Source organism: Balaenoptera physalus (genome assembly GCF_965194825.1).
Source record: "Balaenoptera physalus genome assembly, chromosome: 19".
NCBI lineage: Eukaryota > Metazoa > Chordata > Mammalia > Artiodactyla > Balaenopteridae > Balaenoptera > Balaenoptera physalus.
In genome coordinates, this window is record NC_138900.1 from 6,475,193 (window position 1) to 6,491,409 (window position 16,217).

At 57.9% G+C, this 16,217-nt stretch overlaps 1 protein-coding gene across 4 annotated transcripts in view; it reads left to right on the forward strand.

Moving 5' to 3' along the window:
- Nucleotides 1–16,217, forward strand: part of LRRC4B (leucine rich repeat containing 4B) — a 40,475-nt gene that overhangs the window by 10,288 nt on the left and 13,970 nt on the right. The window contains exons 2-3 of one of the 4 annotated variants that reach the window (XM_082437934.1): nucleotides 3,651–3,768; nucleotides 5,933–6,264. In XM_082437934.1, the coding sequence (XP_082294060.1) occupies nucleotides 5,968–6,264 (297 nt within the window). In that variant the 5' untranslated portion in view covers nucleotides 3,651–3,768; nucleotides 5,933–5,967. Of the gene's footprint in view, nucleotides 1–3,088; nucleotides 3,328–3,594; nucleotides 3,769–5,932; nucleotides 6,265–16,217 lie in introns of those variants that run through there. The other 3 variants (XM_082437936.1, XM_082437933.1, XM_082437935.1) reach the window with 3 other exon arrangements.

A 16,217-nucleotide genomic window follows, 5' to 3' on the forward strand; every position in this document is an offset into this window, starting at 1 on the left:
GATGCCCGAGATCTCCCAGAACTTGGGGAGGATGGCGAAGCTAGTGAGGCCTCGGCCCCTCGCCTCGAGTGCCTGGTCCTCCATGCCTCTGCCTTCCCCTGGATCTCGGCTCACTTTCTAGGTTCCTCTGTTCCCCCTTAAAGCCTCTCTCCCTCTTTCTTGCCACCTCACAGGGCTCGCATTGGTCTCTGTCTCTGTTTCTCTCTCCTGCTGTGTCTCTGCCCCTTTCTGCCTTTCACACCTCTTCTCTCTGGGGCCTCTTGCATCTCTGTCTGCTTCGGTCCCTTGCACCAGGTGGGGGTAGAGGACCCTCGTGTTGAGGCTTCTCCCAGGGCCCTGGGGTGAGAGAGGCAGTGTGGTGACCTGGCCCAGGGCTGGGCCTTGGGTTCCAATCCCAGCTGCCCTGTATCCAGGCTGTGTGACCATCAGCCAGTACCTTCAGCCCTCAGGATCTGCTTCTCCATCTGGAAAATGGACACAGGGACAATGCCTTCCTCCTAGGGCCGCGGGGGGGAGCCAGCATCTGGAGACGAGGGCACGGCTAAGCATGGCCCTAGGCCCGTAGTGAATGCCCAACAGAGATTCCCGTCACTATCAGGGGCAGACCGTGGCCAATGAGGGTCACAGAAGGCAGGTCACAGTTCAACAGGCCCCCAGGAGACCTCCAAGGGAACTGTCCCTTCTATCATGACAAGCTTGAGCGTCTCTGGGGCCCCTTGGCTCTGGGGAGGCTGACCAGGGAGGGGCCACTTCCCAGCTGTGTATTTAGCCTTGAGCAAGTGACTTTGCCTCTCTGTGCCTCAGCTTCCCTGTCTGTGAAGTGGGGGTAAGAGCAGTCCCCTGTCAGAGGGCCAATGGGAGAACTACAGTTAATGCAAGTCAAACTCCCAGGGCTCTGCCCTGTTGGTGCCAGGCACACGGTGGACATTACCATTACCGGTGGTGGGGTTATTCAAGGAGTTGGTATGAGTCAGGCATGTACACAGCCCTTGGCTTTGAGAACATGCTCAGAAGAAGAGGGTTAGCCAGCACCCCTATTAGCTGTGTTGGAGGGCTGTAACTGGGGCCAGGTGTCCCCTCGGCGCAAAGCCATATCCAGGAAGGTAGCCCACACAGGTGGCATCTGAGGTGTGGCTCCCCTCAGGGTCTGCATTTAGTGGGGTGCACGCGGCTGCCCTGGGGACCTACGGTATAGTATCTGGGACCCTGCCAGCCAGATGGCGCCATGCTGTGGGTGCAGAAATTGAGCTGAAGGCAGTGTGTTAGCGGCGGCGTATGGAGGTGCTGAGTCTGCCAGGCTGGCCTCCTGGGATGGGAGGGGACCCTCCTGGGATGGGAGGGGACCCTGGGGTCTGGACGTCTGTGGGGTGAGCCTGAGATGTGCAGCTGGGTGAGTGTGTCCTGGGCTGGGTGTGCAGAGAGGGGCATGTGGCCAAGCAGGTGCGTCTCTGTGTGACTATAGGAGAGAAGGCGGGGAAACTGGGGAGGGATCTAAATGATGGCGCTGATAACTAATGCCTCCACCCGATGTTCACTGAGCACCTACCCTGTGCCACGCACCATTGTAGGTGCTGGGAACCAAACTGTGCACAAAACAGACGCAGTCCCTGCCCTCGGGGAGCTTACACTCAAGTGTGTGGGCTTCTAAGAGGTCAGAGGGTAACAAAAGCGATATAGACAATGCAGAGAAGGTTCTGGTGTGGGGTAGGGGTGCTGTGAGATGCAAGGAGGCCTCACTGCAAAGACCTGAAGGGCAAAGACCTGAAGGAGGACAGGGACGCCTGCGGATGAGCGGTCCAGGCAGAGGGAAGAGCACGTGCAAAGGCCCTGAGGCAGGACTGTGCACGCCATTCCAGAAACAGTGAAGAGGCCAGTGTGGCCTGAGGTGGGTGGGTGAGCAGGGGAGGAGCAACCCATCCTGGGGAGAGGGGTCTGCTAAACCTCGGTGAAGTCTCTGCCCTTACACCCCACGAGACAGAGCGTGAGAGCTGTTTAGTGGAGGAGGGGCAGGATCTGACTTGGATGCTGTCAGGACCCCTCCAGCTGCCTGTGGGAACTGTGTGGGAGGGAGGGCGAGAGTCAAAGTGGGGAGACAACTGAGGAGGCAGCTGTGATCATCTAGGGGAGATGGTGGCGGGGATGAGAAGTGGTCAGATCTGCATTTTTTGTAAAGAGAGAGCCATTTACTGAGCCAGTCCCCGAGTGGCCCCATGAGATAGATACTATTATTATCCCTGTTTCACAGCATTTTTCTGCCGCTCAGAAAAATGAAGTCACTGGCCTGAGGTCACACAGCAAACCAACAGCAGATCCAGGACCGAAACCCAGGCCCCCTGGCACTTGATCAATGTGCTCTATTATTGCTGCTTGTCTTTTGGGGCCTGTGCATGTTGGGTTTGGAGGGTGGGGGCAGCATTAGTCAGCATCTACACCAGTGTCTGCACACAGTAGGGACACAGAAAATATTTGTTGGATGGATGGATGGATTAAAAACGATGGATAGAATGAATGGAAGAGGCTGCCCTGCCCATTTTGCAGAAGTGTATCAGGAGGCGGATAGCAGGATATAGCTGAGGTCCAGGGGAGAGGGCTGCATCTGGGGATGGGTTCCTTTGTGGCATGAACAGGGGTTGGCCCTCGGCTGAAGGACTGGGGTGACGGTGACGTGGGCCCAGGTTCGCTGGTGTATCGGGGTGGAAGTCAGGGTGCCTGGCTGTGTGGTGTGGTGGGGGGCTTTGGGGGGGCTCCTAGGGTCCTGGGGGAGCGCCTGCCTGCAGAGGAGCCCGCGCCAGGTTGTCTGCACTCGGGCTGGGGGGCAGGTGCACGAGGGGCGGTGGGTCAGCGCTGGCCCAGCCTGGTTATGCGGCCGATGAGTTTGTCTGTGCCAGGAGGCCAGGCCTGGCACAGCCCAGACGCCCCCCACCCCCCACTTCCCTGGGCAGCCCAGCCTTCAACCTTCCTCCCCGGCTTCCCCGCCCTTCCCCGGCTGCCCAGAACCAATGGGTTAATTAGATAACGGAGCCTTTGATTAACGGGGGAGGGGGAGGCCTCCGGCGCTGGGAAGGGGGGCTGGAGGAGGAGGGAGGAGAGGCGCCCTCCCCGCTCAGGAGGCGAGAAAGAAGGAGGGAGGGGGTGGGGAGGGAGGGAGCTGAGGCACAGCTTGGCTCTGCACTGCCGTGTGACTAGAAATTGTAATCGCGGAGAGAGAGAGACAGACAGAGCCCGGCCGAGGGAGACGGAGACAGACAGACGGACAGACAGACTGAGAATCCGACCGAGACGGGCACCCCGACCCACCTGCGAGAGGGTGATGGGGACGGAGAGAGAGTGAGGAGGAGATGGAGAAGGAGAGGGGGGCCTGGTGGTCCCAAGGGTGGCGAGACCGTGAGGGGGGGACCTGAGGAGGGGGCCGGGGCGCAGAGGCAGAGGGGCAGGGAGAGAGCAGGGGGCTGAGGTCAGCGGGGGGAGAGGAGGCTGGCGGTGGGGGGAGAGTGGAGGTAGAGGGTAAGAGACTGGAGGAGGCGAGCAGGGAGGGGAGGAGGAGACAGTTGCTGCAGTGGCCTAGACGGGCCTCCGGGGGGGTGGGAAGGGCGACAGGCGAGGAGGGGGGGGCGCGGGGAGACCCCAAAAGCCCCTGCGCCCCCCCCCAGCACAACCTCGACGGGAAGCCCTGGAGAACTGGGGAGGCAGAGCCCCCGGCGGCTGGAGGCATGTGGAGGGGGGGACCTGGGGCGCAGGGAGAGGCCCAGCGGAAGCCGAGCCACTGGGGTGAGTGTCGCTCTCTGTTGGGGGAGACAAGGATGGAGATGGCGGAGGGCGATGAGGGGGGGGAGGGAGGCCCAGGCTCTGCAGAAGCCGTCCTGGTCGGGGTGAGGTGGGGGCGGCGGTGGTGCGGGCTGGCAGCAGGCGAGATGGGGACCGAGGCGGAGGTAGAGACACAGCGGCGGCAGGTCTGGACCTGGGGTGGGCGCTGCGGGCTCCCACCGCCCGAAGGGCATCCCGCTCTGGGGGTGCCCCGGCCTCGAAGGCTGGCCCCCTTGGGCTGCGCCGGCCCTTGGCTCCGAGGGTGTGGGCTGGCTTATCACCAGTGTCTTGAGGTGGGAACAGGACAGGGACAGAGCGTAGCGCTCCCTGTCACTCAGGGGTATGCAAAGACCCCACCGCCCTCACAGGCCGCGTAGATAGAGGCGCTCACAGCCCCCAGCCCTCTGGTAGAAAAATGAGTCTGGAGTGTAGACACAGGACCAACCCTGCCCCCATCCCACCCCCATCTTTCTCTCTCTGTCTCTGTCTCTGTGTCTCCGTCTAGCTGTTGCTCTTCCCCTCACACATGCGTTCAGGCACACAGACATACGCACATGTCCTTTTATCTGAGTTAAAATGATGTTGGAAACGGCGGGAGGGAGCGTGTGTGTGCGCGTGCGTGTGCGGGGCGGTGGGGAGGCCCGGCGGCCCTGCGTCCGTGGGTCTGGGAGCGCGAGGGCGCGCCCCGGCACCGCTGCTGCTGTGCGTGTTTGTGCAGACGGCTCCTCTGTCCCCCTGTTCGCCCCACTCGTGGGGAACTCTTGGGCCAGCCGTGTTGGAGCAGAGCTCGCGGGCGTGGGCGCGTTTGCGTGCGCTCGAGGCGCAGACGCTGCGTGGAAGGGTTCGGGTTGGGAGTCCGAGGGGTAAAGCCAGACTACAGACCCCTTCTGTCGCTGCCCAGCCAGCTCCGTGCTTCTCAGTGGCCTCATCTGTCAGCTGGGCGTCCTAACAGCTTCCCCCTGGGGCTCCCAGGAGGCTTAAACGAGCGTGTGCAGGTCTGGCGCGGAGAAGGGGCAGACTCGCAATTCCGGAGCCATTATTATTGTTGTTGTTTTCATTGTTACTGTCATGACTAGCCGATCCCCCTCTCCGTCTCTGGTCCTGTGGAAATGTGGGTGGGAGGCCCTGACCCCCACGCTGCCCACTCCCTTCCCAGAGCTCAGGCTCAGGCTCTCCGGCCCCCCAGCCCCTTCTCCAGCGGGCGGGCGGGCCCGGCACCATCCTGCGCGCAGCAGCCGCTGGCACGGACCCACCAGCCGCCATCGTGGCCTCGAGCACCTGCCGCCCTCCACCTCCTCCTCCCCCGTTATCGTCTCCGGTGTCCTCCCTCCCCAGCTGCCTCACCTGCCCACACCCGGCACCTCCCCACTTGCCTTGTCTGGCACCTCACCTTCTCCTTCCAGTTCCCCCTTTGAGTCTAACTCAGATCCCTCCAGCTGCTGCCGCTGCTGCGAGGCGCACGGACCATGGGTGATGGCGGGGAGTCCGGGTTGCTGGGAAACTTGGCCTCTACAAACACTCCCTGAAGGGAGAAGTGGTGGTGGGGGGGGCGTCCAGGAGGCTGGTCCCCTCCCAGAGGTGCGTGCAGGTGGAGAGGGGACTTGGGTGGCTGCTGGGACAGGAGCCAGATCCTCACTCCGACTTCCCGGCTTGGCTTTTCACCTCTTCTCTGTCACTTATGTCTTGTCTGTCTTGTCTCTCACTCTATCTCGACCTATTTATGTCCCTTTTTGAAATCATGCAAAGAACCAAGTTTTTAATCTGGCCGACATCTCCACTTGCCGGCCAAGCGCCCCTGGGTGAGCACTTCCTCTCCCCCAGACTCAGTTTTCTGTTCTGCAAAATGGGCATAAAGTCTTCCCAGCACAGAGAGGGTGAGATGAGTGTAGGGTGCGCAGGGCTAGCCCTCCTCTCTGCCCACCTCGTCCTGCTGGGCCCTCATCATCAGGGGTGGCCTCTCCCCCCACAGGGGGTCTGCAGGAGCCTTGCCCCCTTGGGTTCTGAGACTGGGCAGGGAGGTGATGGTGGTGGCAGCAGCCGCAGAGAGCGGCCTGGATGTCGGGGAGAAGCTGGGCCACTCGGGGGGTCCCCGTCCCTCACTGAGCCTCTCCCTCTCTCTCCCTGACAGCCCCCCGGCGCCCAGGCGGAGCATGAACATTGAGGATGGCGCGTGCCCGCGGCTCCCCGTGCCCCCCACTGCCGCCCAGTAGGATGTCCTGGCCCCATGGGGCCCTGCTCTTCCTCTGGCTCTTCTCCCCACCCCTGGGGGCCGGCGGGGGCGGCGTGGCCGGGACATCTGCCGCCGGAGGGGGCTCCCCGCCGGCCACCTCCTGCCCCGCGGCCTGCTCCTGCAGCAACCAGGCCAGCCGGGTGATCTGCACAAGGAGGGAGCTGGCCGAGGTCCCGGCCAGTATCCCCGTCAACACGCGGTACCTGAACCTGCAGGAGAATGGCATCCAGGTGAGCCGGGCTGGTGGCCCGTGGGGGTGGGGGAGGGGCCCAGGCGGTGGCCAGCCCCTCCCCCCTGAGCTGGCAAAGCCTCCTGGGCGTCCGCACTAGCTCTTCACGCCCGTACCCTGGGCACTGATGAGATGCTGTTTGCACCCTAGTCACTTGAGCCGAGGCTGTCTGGGTTTCCTCGGCACAAGGCTCCCTGTGTCTGTACCAGCACGCTGGGCCCCAGGGCAGGACCATCTGCCCTCCTCCCACAGCACGGCACAGGTGAGCCCTCAGCCTGGCCCCGGAGGCACAGGTCGTGCTGGGAGTGACCCTCCCCTGAGGCCCCTGGGCCACCTGCACCACCGCACCTGCCGCGTGGCGTCGGGCGCACATGATGCATGGCTCTGCCCCTCAGTTTCTTCACCTGGAAAATGGCGATGATACCATCCCTGCCCCCAAGGGGTTGGTGCGAGGACTGATGGGTGTCACACTTGTCAAGGATTTAGAGCCGTTCTGGCCCCGGGCGAGCGCTCACTTGCTGTGCGGTACGGGGGTCACACCCCCCCCCACTTCCCGGAGCTGGTGTGAGAGCCCAGCGCTCCCCAGTACCTGGCTGGCAGCACTCGGACGGGGCAGTTGCCATCCGATTATAATTGTCATTAAGATGGGCCATGAGTGATGCTTTGGGGGCAGAGCTGTGCTATTCGGAAGCAGGGTCTCCCCTCTGCTTTACTGACTTTGGGGCTGGACCCTCCTCGGTGGGGTTGGGGGGCGGGCATCCCGCGCACTGCAGGGTGTGAAGCAGCACCCCCGGCCACTAGAGGCCAGTAGCGTCCCGCCCCCAGTTCCAAATGTGTCTCCAGATGTTGCCAGATATTCCCTGGGGAGGGCGGGAATTTCCCCCCCCCCCCAGTTGAGAACCACTGTTTTCTGGGGTTTTTTTGAACCCGGGCCACCACAGTGAAAGCGCTGAGCGCTGGACCACCAGGGAATTCCCCTGACCTCCATGTCTTTAAAGCTGCAGCCAGCAACCCCTCCTCCTGCAGCCACCACCCCCTTCCCCCATCCAGTTCCGTCCCCCACGGCCCTTAGCATTTAACACAATGCCCGTTTACTTCTAGACAGAGGCCTGGAATGCGGGATCAGGGAGGGCGCGTGTGGCTGTCAGTTTTATTCACTGATGTGTCCCAAGTGCCTAGACTACGGCCTTCCATGTGTAAGTCAACCAAGAGACACTGAACAGACCAAAGCGTTCAGGGGAAGGACGGGAATGCTGGGGCGCTTTGGGCCCGGAGAGGAAGACGGTGAAGGGAGGTTTGCCTGCGGGACCCCAGGTCCCAAGAGAGGCGTATTCAGGCAGAGGGATCGTCTGAGCAGCTCCCCAGGGCTGGGAGGGCGACTGGTTATCACGGAAGAGGCTGGACTTCATGCCAGAGTCCGGGGGGCTCTGCAGGGCTTTAGGCAGAGGGCACCATCAGGCTTGTGTGGTGGTCCCTGGGAGGGTGGGTTGAATGTATGCAGTTAGGAGGTGGCGGAGCTGTGGCACCCGTGTCTCTTGGTTGCTGTCGCATGTCAGCCAGTGCCCTGCACTGGACTGGGGCGCGGGCGCCTAGCGCAGGGCCGGGCACTGAGCAGCTGTTGGTGGGACCGAATTGTTCATTGAGCCCCCCAAAGAGAAAACGGCCCGGTTCCTCCAAAGGGATGTTGCTGGTGGTGGGAACTCAGTGGCTCCTCGTCGCAGACGCAATCCTTGATGCTCTAACCTCCCCGCTTCCGGCTCCCATTTCCCAGTTATCCCAGCCTGGCGTGCCACCCTGTTTATTGGTGGATTGCCTCTTCCCTTCTAGAATGTAAGCCACTCAGGGGCAGGGAAGGGCTTTGCCCAGAGCTGGTCCTAGCAGCGTCTGTGGACTGTCACATGAATACACAAAGGATGGATGGAGTACCGGCAACAAGGGGGCAGGTGTATGGTGAGAATGAAGGGAGGGTGTCGCCCCCTAAAGGGAGGCATGGACAGAGCAGCTGAGACTGCAGCTTGATGTGTGTGAGGCTGACTCAGAGCACACGAGCAGAAAAGGTAGCCTCTAGGTGGAGGCAGCTGGTGAGGTGGGCCTGGAGCCCGGGGACACAGTCCTGCAGGGGCAGGGGTGTGGTGATGTGACACAACTCCAGCTTCAGTGGTCCTTGCCCCACGGCCACCCAGGAAGGGACAGCCTTGCCTTTGGCAGTCCCCTTGGCACTGACCCCCTAAGAGGTCCCCTCTCTGCCCCCACAGAGGGGGGCTCTGGTCCCCAGGCTGTCCAGGACAGTCAGATGGGGGCCCTGATCCCTTCCTCTTCCCCAGGGTCAGACCAGGATGTGCAGTGGGGGAGGGGAAGTTTAGCTCTGAGCTCTCTTCTCTCCTGGCTCCATGGGCTGGGATAGGAGAGGCCTGCATGGGGACAGGGGATTGACCAAATGCCTTTAAAACAGTGGTTCTCTGGGAATTCCCTGGTGGTCCAGTGGTTAGGGCCCGGTGCTCTCACTGCCAGGGGCCCGGGTTCAATCCCTGGTCGGGGAAGTAAGATCCCGCAAGCTACTCGGATCCGCCAAAAAAAAAAAAGACACAGAGGTCAGGGTAGCCTCATGGAGAAGGTGACATCTGAGCAAATGTTTGGAGGAGGTGACGGTGGGAGCCTTGTGGGGCATTCCAGGCAGGGGGAAGCAGGTGCAAAGGCCCTGGGGTAGAGCCTGCCTGGTGTATAGGAGGAAAAGCCATGAGCCTGGCGTGGCTTGAGCGGAGTGAACCATGGGGAGAGGGCGGGGGGTGAGGACAGAGATGGGACAAAGGGGCCTCGTGGTCACGGTGGGGACTTGGGCTCTTCTCTGCATGAGACAGGAGCCAGGGGAGGCTCTGAGCAGAGGACAGACGGGCTCTGACTTGGGTCTCTCTCTGGCCAAGGTGTGGGGACTGTAGGGGTAAGGGCGATGGCAGAGAGGCCTGTTCGGAGGCTGGTGTAGAGTTCAGGAGAGAGATGCTGGTGGCCCCAGGTTGGCCCAGACTGGTTGCGGTGGAGGTGTGGGAAGCGGACAGATTCTGGGTCTGTTTTTTGGTGGTGTTTTTGTTTGGTTGGTTGGTTGGTTGGTTGGTTTTTTGGCTGCGTTGGGTCTTTGTTGCTGTGCACGGGCTTTCTCTAGTTGCGACGAGGGTGGCTACTCTTCATTGCGGTGAGCGGGCTTCTCTTGTGGAGCACGGGCTCTAGGCATGCGGGCTTCAGTAGTTGTGGCATGCAGGCTCAGTAGTTGTGGCGCACAGGCTTAGTTGCTCCGCGGCATGTAGGATCTTCCCTGACCATGGCTTGAACCTGTTTCTCCTGCACTGGCAGGTGGATTCTTAACCACTGCACCACCAGGGAAGCCCCTGGGTCTGTTTTGAAGGTGGAGACCACAGGATTTTCCAGCAAAGTGGATATGGGAAAAGAAGGAGAGAGGATGACTCTGTAGGTCTGAGTGGACCCGTTGGTTGGACCTGTCTGCTCGTGTGTCTCTCATCCCATCTCCCAGGCCACTGGTCTCCAAACGATGTGACCCACATCCCTGCCAGAATATACATATATGAATTTTATTACTAAAGTCATACAAAGGTCTACAGCATCCATGGATCGTGTATATTATAAAGCTTGCACAAAAATGGCCACCTTAAAGGATGGCAAGCATGTCTTGAAATCCTAACACTTTTGTTTCTCACCCCTGGGGATTCTTGCAGCCCCCTTCTCTGGAGACCTCCGACCCCACCCCACCCCCCAGACTGCACATTCCCTGAGGCCAGGGAATGTCCAGTCCACAAAACTGAAAGATTCAAGATGTTCAATGGAATCTTCCTCCCTCGGTGGACACCTTGCAGATGGCGGGAGGAGTGGGGTCGCCGTTAGAGGGGTTTTACCAAATAACTTTTTAATTATCCAGATAAGAAATGAAAAAACTCACCCCTAGTCCCACTACCTAGATATACATAACTACTGTTTACATTTTGTTTTAAAGCCTTCCTGGCTCTTTTCTGTGCCTATGTAAATGTGGTTTAAAATGATTTATTATAGAATGAGTACAAATTAATTTAGAAAAACTAGAAAAGATACCTAAGTAAGAACACAGGGACAAAAGCCAAGTGTAATCCGACAACCACAGGTCACTCCCATTAACATTTGGTGTCTTTTTATTCAGAGACGCTGCACGCACACCTCTGTGTGCACGACAGGGTTGGGTCTCTAAATGGATATTTTGCTTTTTTTTAAAAAAAAAAGAAAAAATGGAATCACCCCATTTCTTACTGGCTGGCAACTGGCTTTTGGCACCTAAGAGTTCAACCATGAATATCTTTCTCCCTGATTCTGATACTTGTCTATTATGTGGATTTTAATGACTGCATTAGATTCCGATGCGTGAGCGTCCAGTTAATTAACTAGTCCCGTCTTATTTCCAGTGTTTTATTTTATAAATTTGTTTATTTATTTTTGGGTCTTTGTTGCTGCACACGGGCTTTCTCTAGTTGCGGTGAGCGGGGGCTACTCTTCGTTGCGGTGCACGGGTTTCTCATTGCGGTGGCTTCTCTTGTTACGGAGCACAGGCTCTAGGGGTATGGGCTTCAGTAGTTGTGTCATGCGGGCTCAGTAGCTGTGGCTCGCGGGCTCTAGAGCGCAGGCGCACGTTGTGGCACACGGGCTTAGCTGCTCCGCGGCATGTGGGATCTTTCCGGACCAGGGCTCGAACCCGTGTCCCCCACATTGGCAGGCGGATTCTTAACCACTGCGCCACCCAGCGTTTTCATTGATGTAAACAACACTGCAGTGAACATCCTCAGTTCTTGTTCTTTGTACTATTCTGGATTCTGCCCTTGGGATAAATTCCTAGAAGTGGGATTGTGGGGTCAGAGGCTGTGACCGCCCCAAGGTGCACGCACACAAGGCCTGGCACCAAAGCTCCGTAGAGGTGGCCTGAGTTGTGGAGATTCGAGAGTCCCCCCATGTCCATGGTCACCTGCTTGTCATCTGGCTCCTGCCATGAGGGCAGGGACTTCGCCCTGCTCCCTGTGTCATCCCCAGCACCTAGACCAGAGTCTGGCGCACAGTAGGTGATCAGCAGTTATTTGAGAAAGGAAGGCCAGCCCCAGGGGACCTGGCAGAGACCGGGGGAACCTCCGTGAGCGGGAGCAGGAGGTGACTCCTGCAGTGCCCGCCCTGAGAACTGGGGCAGCCCTGAGGGTCCCATCACCTGTTCCCACTCACCCCTGGCCTGCGGTCCAGCGAGGGCGAGGACCACACGGGGGGCACGGGGACGCCAAGCACACGTGGCCAAGTGGCCACGGGGACGGGGCTGAGCCTACAGAGATGCCTTCTAGGCGAAGCCCTGGGGACCCGCCTTCCCTCTGCCCTGCAGCCCTGTTGCCACTCAAGCCGGGCAACTGCCACTACCGGGCGGGCCCAGGGACACCTCTGTTCCCCTGTGTACTGTGGGTCCACATAGACGCTGTGCCCCTGGGCTGGGCTCAGCCAGCCCACCCCTCCTCAGGCAGGCGGGGGTCCTCCCTGGGCCCCCCTCCTCGGTCACAGGTCACGGCCTCGTCTCCTTGTCCCCACTCTGCTCCCCTCCCCTCCCCCACAGCCAGCCTCATGTGTTTACTCTGGATCTTTCTGCTTGTGTGTGTTCTTGCAAAATGCTATTGTTGCTTTGTGTGCATGTATTTTTAATTTATGTGAATGAAGGTGCATTATAGATGGCTTTCTTTGTCTCACTGTTTTCACTTGGCCTGGGTTGTTAAGAGCCATCCACATCGCCCTGTGTGTGTGTGTGTGTGTGTGTGTGCATGTGTGTACTCGAGTGCTTTAACTGCTGCAGAATTTCCTTGATGGGCGTCCCCCCCTTCCTGCCCCACCCCCCACAAAGCCTCCTTTAGGAACCCTTTGGGGGCTGCGGCATGATAATGTGTTTGGAATGTACGCCGGGGGGATTGCTGGGTCAGAAGACATGATGTACTTAACCTCACAAAGTACACTGACCCACCCAGGCCTTTAGGGGGCTGCCCTGGTCCCTCCAGGGGTCTAACATGGGGTCCTGTGGGCAAGGCGTGTAGAGTCACTTGACAAGGAAATATGCTTCCATCCTAAGAAACAGATCAACCCATCCTGAGATCCTCAGAAGTGTTCAGAGAGTCGTGTTGAATGCTGGATGGCACAACAGCCAAAACGTAGAAGCAGTCTCAGTTCCTGATGATTGGGGCACTGGTTCAGTGAATCACTGCACATCCTTACGACAGAATGTCATGCAGCGATTCAAAATGGAGTTTTGAAGACTATTGAAGGACACAGGGGAATGCTTAGAAGATCATACTGAGCTTTTCAAAGGATGCAAGGAGTATGTCCAATGTGTCTTTAAAATTTAATTTAAAACAAAATTCAGGGACCGCCCAGACACTTTCACAGTGCCTTTTTTTTGCCTTTGGCCATGCCGCCAGGCTTGTGGGATATTAGTTCCCTGACCAGGGATTGAACCCCGAGCCCATGGCAGTGAAAGCACCAAGTCTTAACCACTGGAACGCCAGGGAATTCCCTTAATTTCTTCTTTATGTTTTCTTTATTCCCTAAATTTTCTTCAATGAGGGCATTTAATACTTCTTGTAATCAGGAAAAATTCAACTTAAAAATAACAAGTACAGGGCTTCCCTGGTGGCGCAGTGGTTGAGAATCTGCCTGCTGATGCAGGGGACACGGGTTCGAGCCCTGGTCTGGGAAGATCCCACATGCCGCGGAGCAACTGGGCCTGTGAGCCACAACTACTGAGCCTGCGCGTCTGGAGCCTGTGCTCTGCAACAAGAGAGGCCGCGATAATGAGAGGCCCGCGCACCACAATGAAGAGTGGCCCCCACTGGCCGCAACTAGAGAAAGCCCTTGCACAGAAACGAAGACCCAATGCAGCCATAAATAAATTAATTAATTAATTAATTTAAAAAAAAAAACAAGTACAAAATGTTACACGAGCCGAAGAAAAAAGTCTACACTTGCATTTGCTCACCCTTCCCTGGAGAAGGGAGGAGAAACTACAGTTTGTGGAGGATTTGCCCTGACTCGTTTGTTTCCTTGATGGTGGGATTGTTCCCATTTGACAGATGTGGAAACAGAGGCGCAGGTGGCTTGTTCACCTGCTTGTCCAAGGTCACCCAGATGGCAGTGACCCCGGTGGCTTGCCCCAGGCCCCAGGAGCCGCCGTGGAGAAGCAAGGCCCTGCCAGCCAGGGTTCAGCTTTAGGAAAGTCAATCTGCTGCAAAGAAGAACACACTGTAGTGCACGGCCAAGGCAAACACCAGAAATGGCTTTTCAGTTGCATGCTAGTTTGTGATTTTCCGTGTGGCCGATCCCACCAGCATCAGGAAATACAGGGAGTTTTTGACCAGATGGACTTTTCCCAGCCAGAGCCCTTGAAGGAAGGGAATGGTGGACCAAGTGGTGTGTCAGGGCCCTCTCTAGAGGTCAGCAAGGGCAGCCCCACCTGCAGGCCCGTGGGACACTCGGGTCACCTGGGCAGGAAGGAGCAGCCAGCCTCAGGGGCCACACCCAGGCCCCCCAGGACTGGATGCCTAATTCAACCTGTTCAGCTTCCATCCTGACTCTGGTTTCCTCCTTCCTTCCCCTGGAAGCACCCCCAGAACCCTAGATCATCCCCTCGCCCCCTCTGGTACTCAGTTTCCACACCTGTCAGATGGGACTCCAGATGCCCTGTTTCTTCCTGACTTATTTTTATTATCACGTGTAACACACACATAAGAAGAACACGGACGTGAATGTCCAGCTCAAAAGGTCATCAGAAAAGGAAGGGCCACGTCAATGCCACCAGGGCAAGAAATGGAATATAAAGAGCCCCTGAAGCCCCTGTGCTCTCCCCTCATTGCCTCCCCCTTCTCCCCAGAGACAACCCTCCCCAGAGTCCTCACTCCAGGCCACGGGAATCAGGCGCCTACACTCCTGCACGTCCGGCTTCCTTGGCTCCGCGCAGCTGCTGAGACGCATGCTTGGTGTTTCCTGTGGCTGTGGCTTTTCCCCTTTTCCTTTTGTATCGTTGGATCACGTTCTATCTGATGCAGATGCCTCAATTCCTTTATGCATTTCTGTTGATGGGCATTTGGATCGTCTCCAGTTTGGGGTTCTCACTCTGCCTGGTTTTATAAATTTATTTATTTATTTTTGGCTGTGTTGGGTCTTCGTTTCTGTGCGAGGGCTTTCTCTAGTTACGGCGAGCGGGGGCCACTCTTCATCGCGGTGCGCGGGCCTCTCACCATCGCGGCCTCTCTTGTTGCGGAGCACAGGCTCCAGACGCACAGGCTCAGTAGTTGTGGCTCACAGGCCTAGTTGCTCCGCGGCATGTGGGATCTTCCCAGACCAGGGCTCGAACCTGTGTCCCCTGCATTGGCAGGCAGATTCTCAACTACTGCGCCACCAGGGAAGCCCACTCTGCCTGGTTTTGATTTAGTTTTTTCGAGCCGGAGGAGATGTGGGTGGAGCCCCTCCCCCATTTATTCCATGAGAGAGGCCTGCCTGCCTCTGGCCGGGGCAGAAGGTGGGGGGTAGCACAAAGGCTGCCTCAGACTCTGTTGGTGAGCGGCTCAGGAAAGGGTGATACACGCTTCCTGCCTCACACCTCACGGGGCAAGTCTGATGCCAGAGAGCTGGTCCGCTTCTTTGAACATCAAACCCTGAGGTGTTCCCTCTGGTACCTACCCTGATGAAGGCAGGGTCCTTCAGGATGCAGCCCCACCCCTCCCCCCTCCAGCCTCCTGCATCCCGGGCATCACACTGGCCCTTTCCACTCCCTCCTAGCTCAGCACCTTCACACATGGTGTTCCCTCTTTCTGGAATACTCTTCCAGTTTCCCACTCACCTAGGTAACACCAGCACTTAAAGATTGTAAGGGACCATTGGGGTTTGAATCACAACTCCTCAGGAACATTATGGAACTCATCTGGGCCTCAGTTTTGTCATCTGTAAAATGGGGATAACAGTCCTTCCGTCTTAGAGCCACCGAGAAATTCCATGTCTTTAACCTTTGGACCAGCATGTAATGAGCACCACTGCATGCTGGGTGGTCTTGGGGGCCCTGGGGACTCAGTGGTCTCAGCGGCTCAGATGAGGGAAGAGGGGCTGGCGAGCGGTCAGCTCCTGAGAGGTCCAGCTAGTGTTGATAGTGAGACCGTCATCAGGGTCGGTCACTGTCATCTTTCTTGAGTCAGAGAAATGTCTTGGCCTCAGAGGCACCTTCTCTGAGCCCCCGGTCCAGTCAGGCCCACGGGTCCCTCTGGTGCCCAAATCTGTTGGTCACGCTTGTGGTCGTCGCTGGCCCCAGCACTCAGCACAGAGCCTGATGGACTGTAGGTCCCCAAATACAACTGTTAAGTTAATGAATCAGAGAATGGCTTGCCGTCTTGCCAAGCCATGTGGCCTCTGAACCTCACCACAGGCCCAGATCTCACCCCCACTTCTCAGTTGAGCAGACTGAGGGCCTCAGAGGCGGAAAGTGGGAGACGATTCATGCAGCCCCAGCACTGCTCCAAGCCCTTCCCATGGCGACCCTGTGAGCAGGGCCTGTTCTTATCCCCATTGTACAGATGAGGAAACTGAGGTGCAGGAGTAAGACTCTGGTTCAAGAGGCCACAGTCAGTGGAATTGGGACTTAGCCCAGGCAGGCAGGCTGCAAGACTGTATTTCTTCAGCGCCATTCCTTTGATCTGTATTTCTGTTTTTGTGCCAGTACCATACTGTTTTGATTACTATAGCTTTGTAGTATAGTCTGAAGTCAGGGAGTCTGATTCCTCCAGCTCCGTTTTTCTTTCTCAGGATCACTTTGGGTGTTCAGGGTCATTTGTGTTCCATACGAATTCTTAAATTTTTTGTTCTAGTTCTGTGAAAAATGCCGTTGGTAATTTGATAGGGATTGCATCGAATCTGTAGATT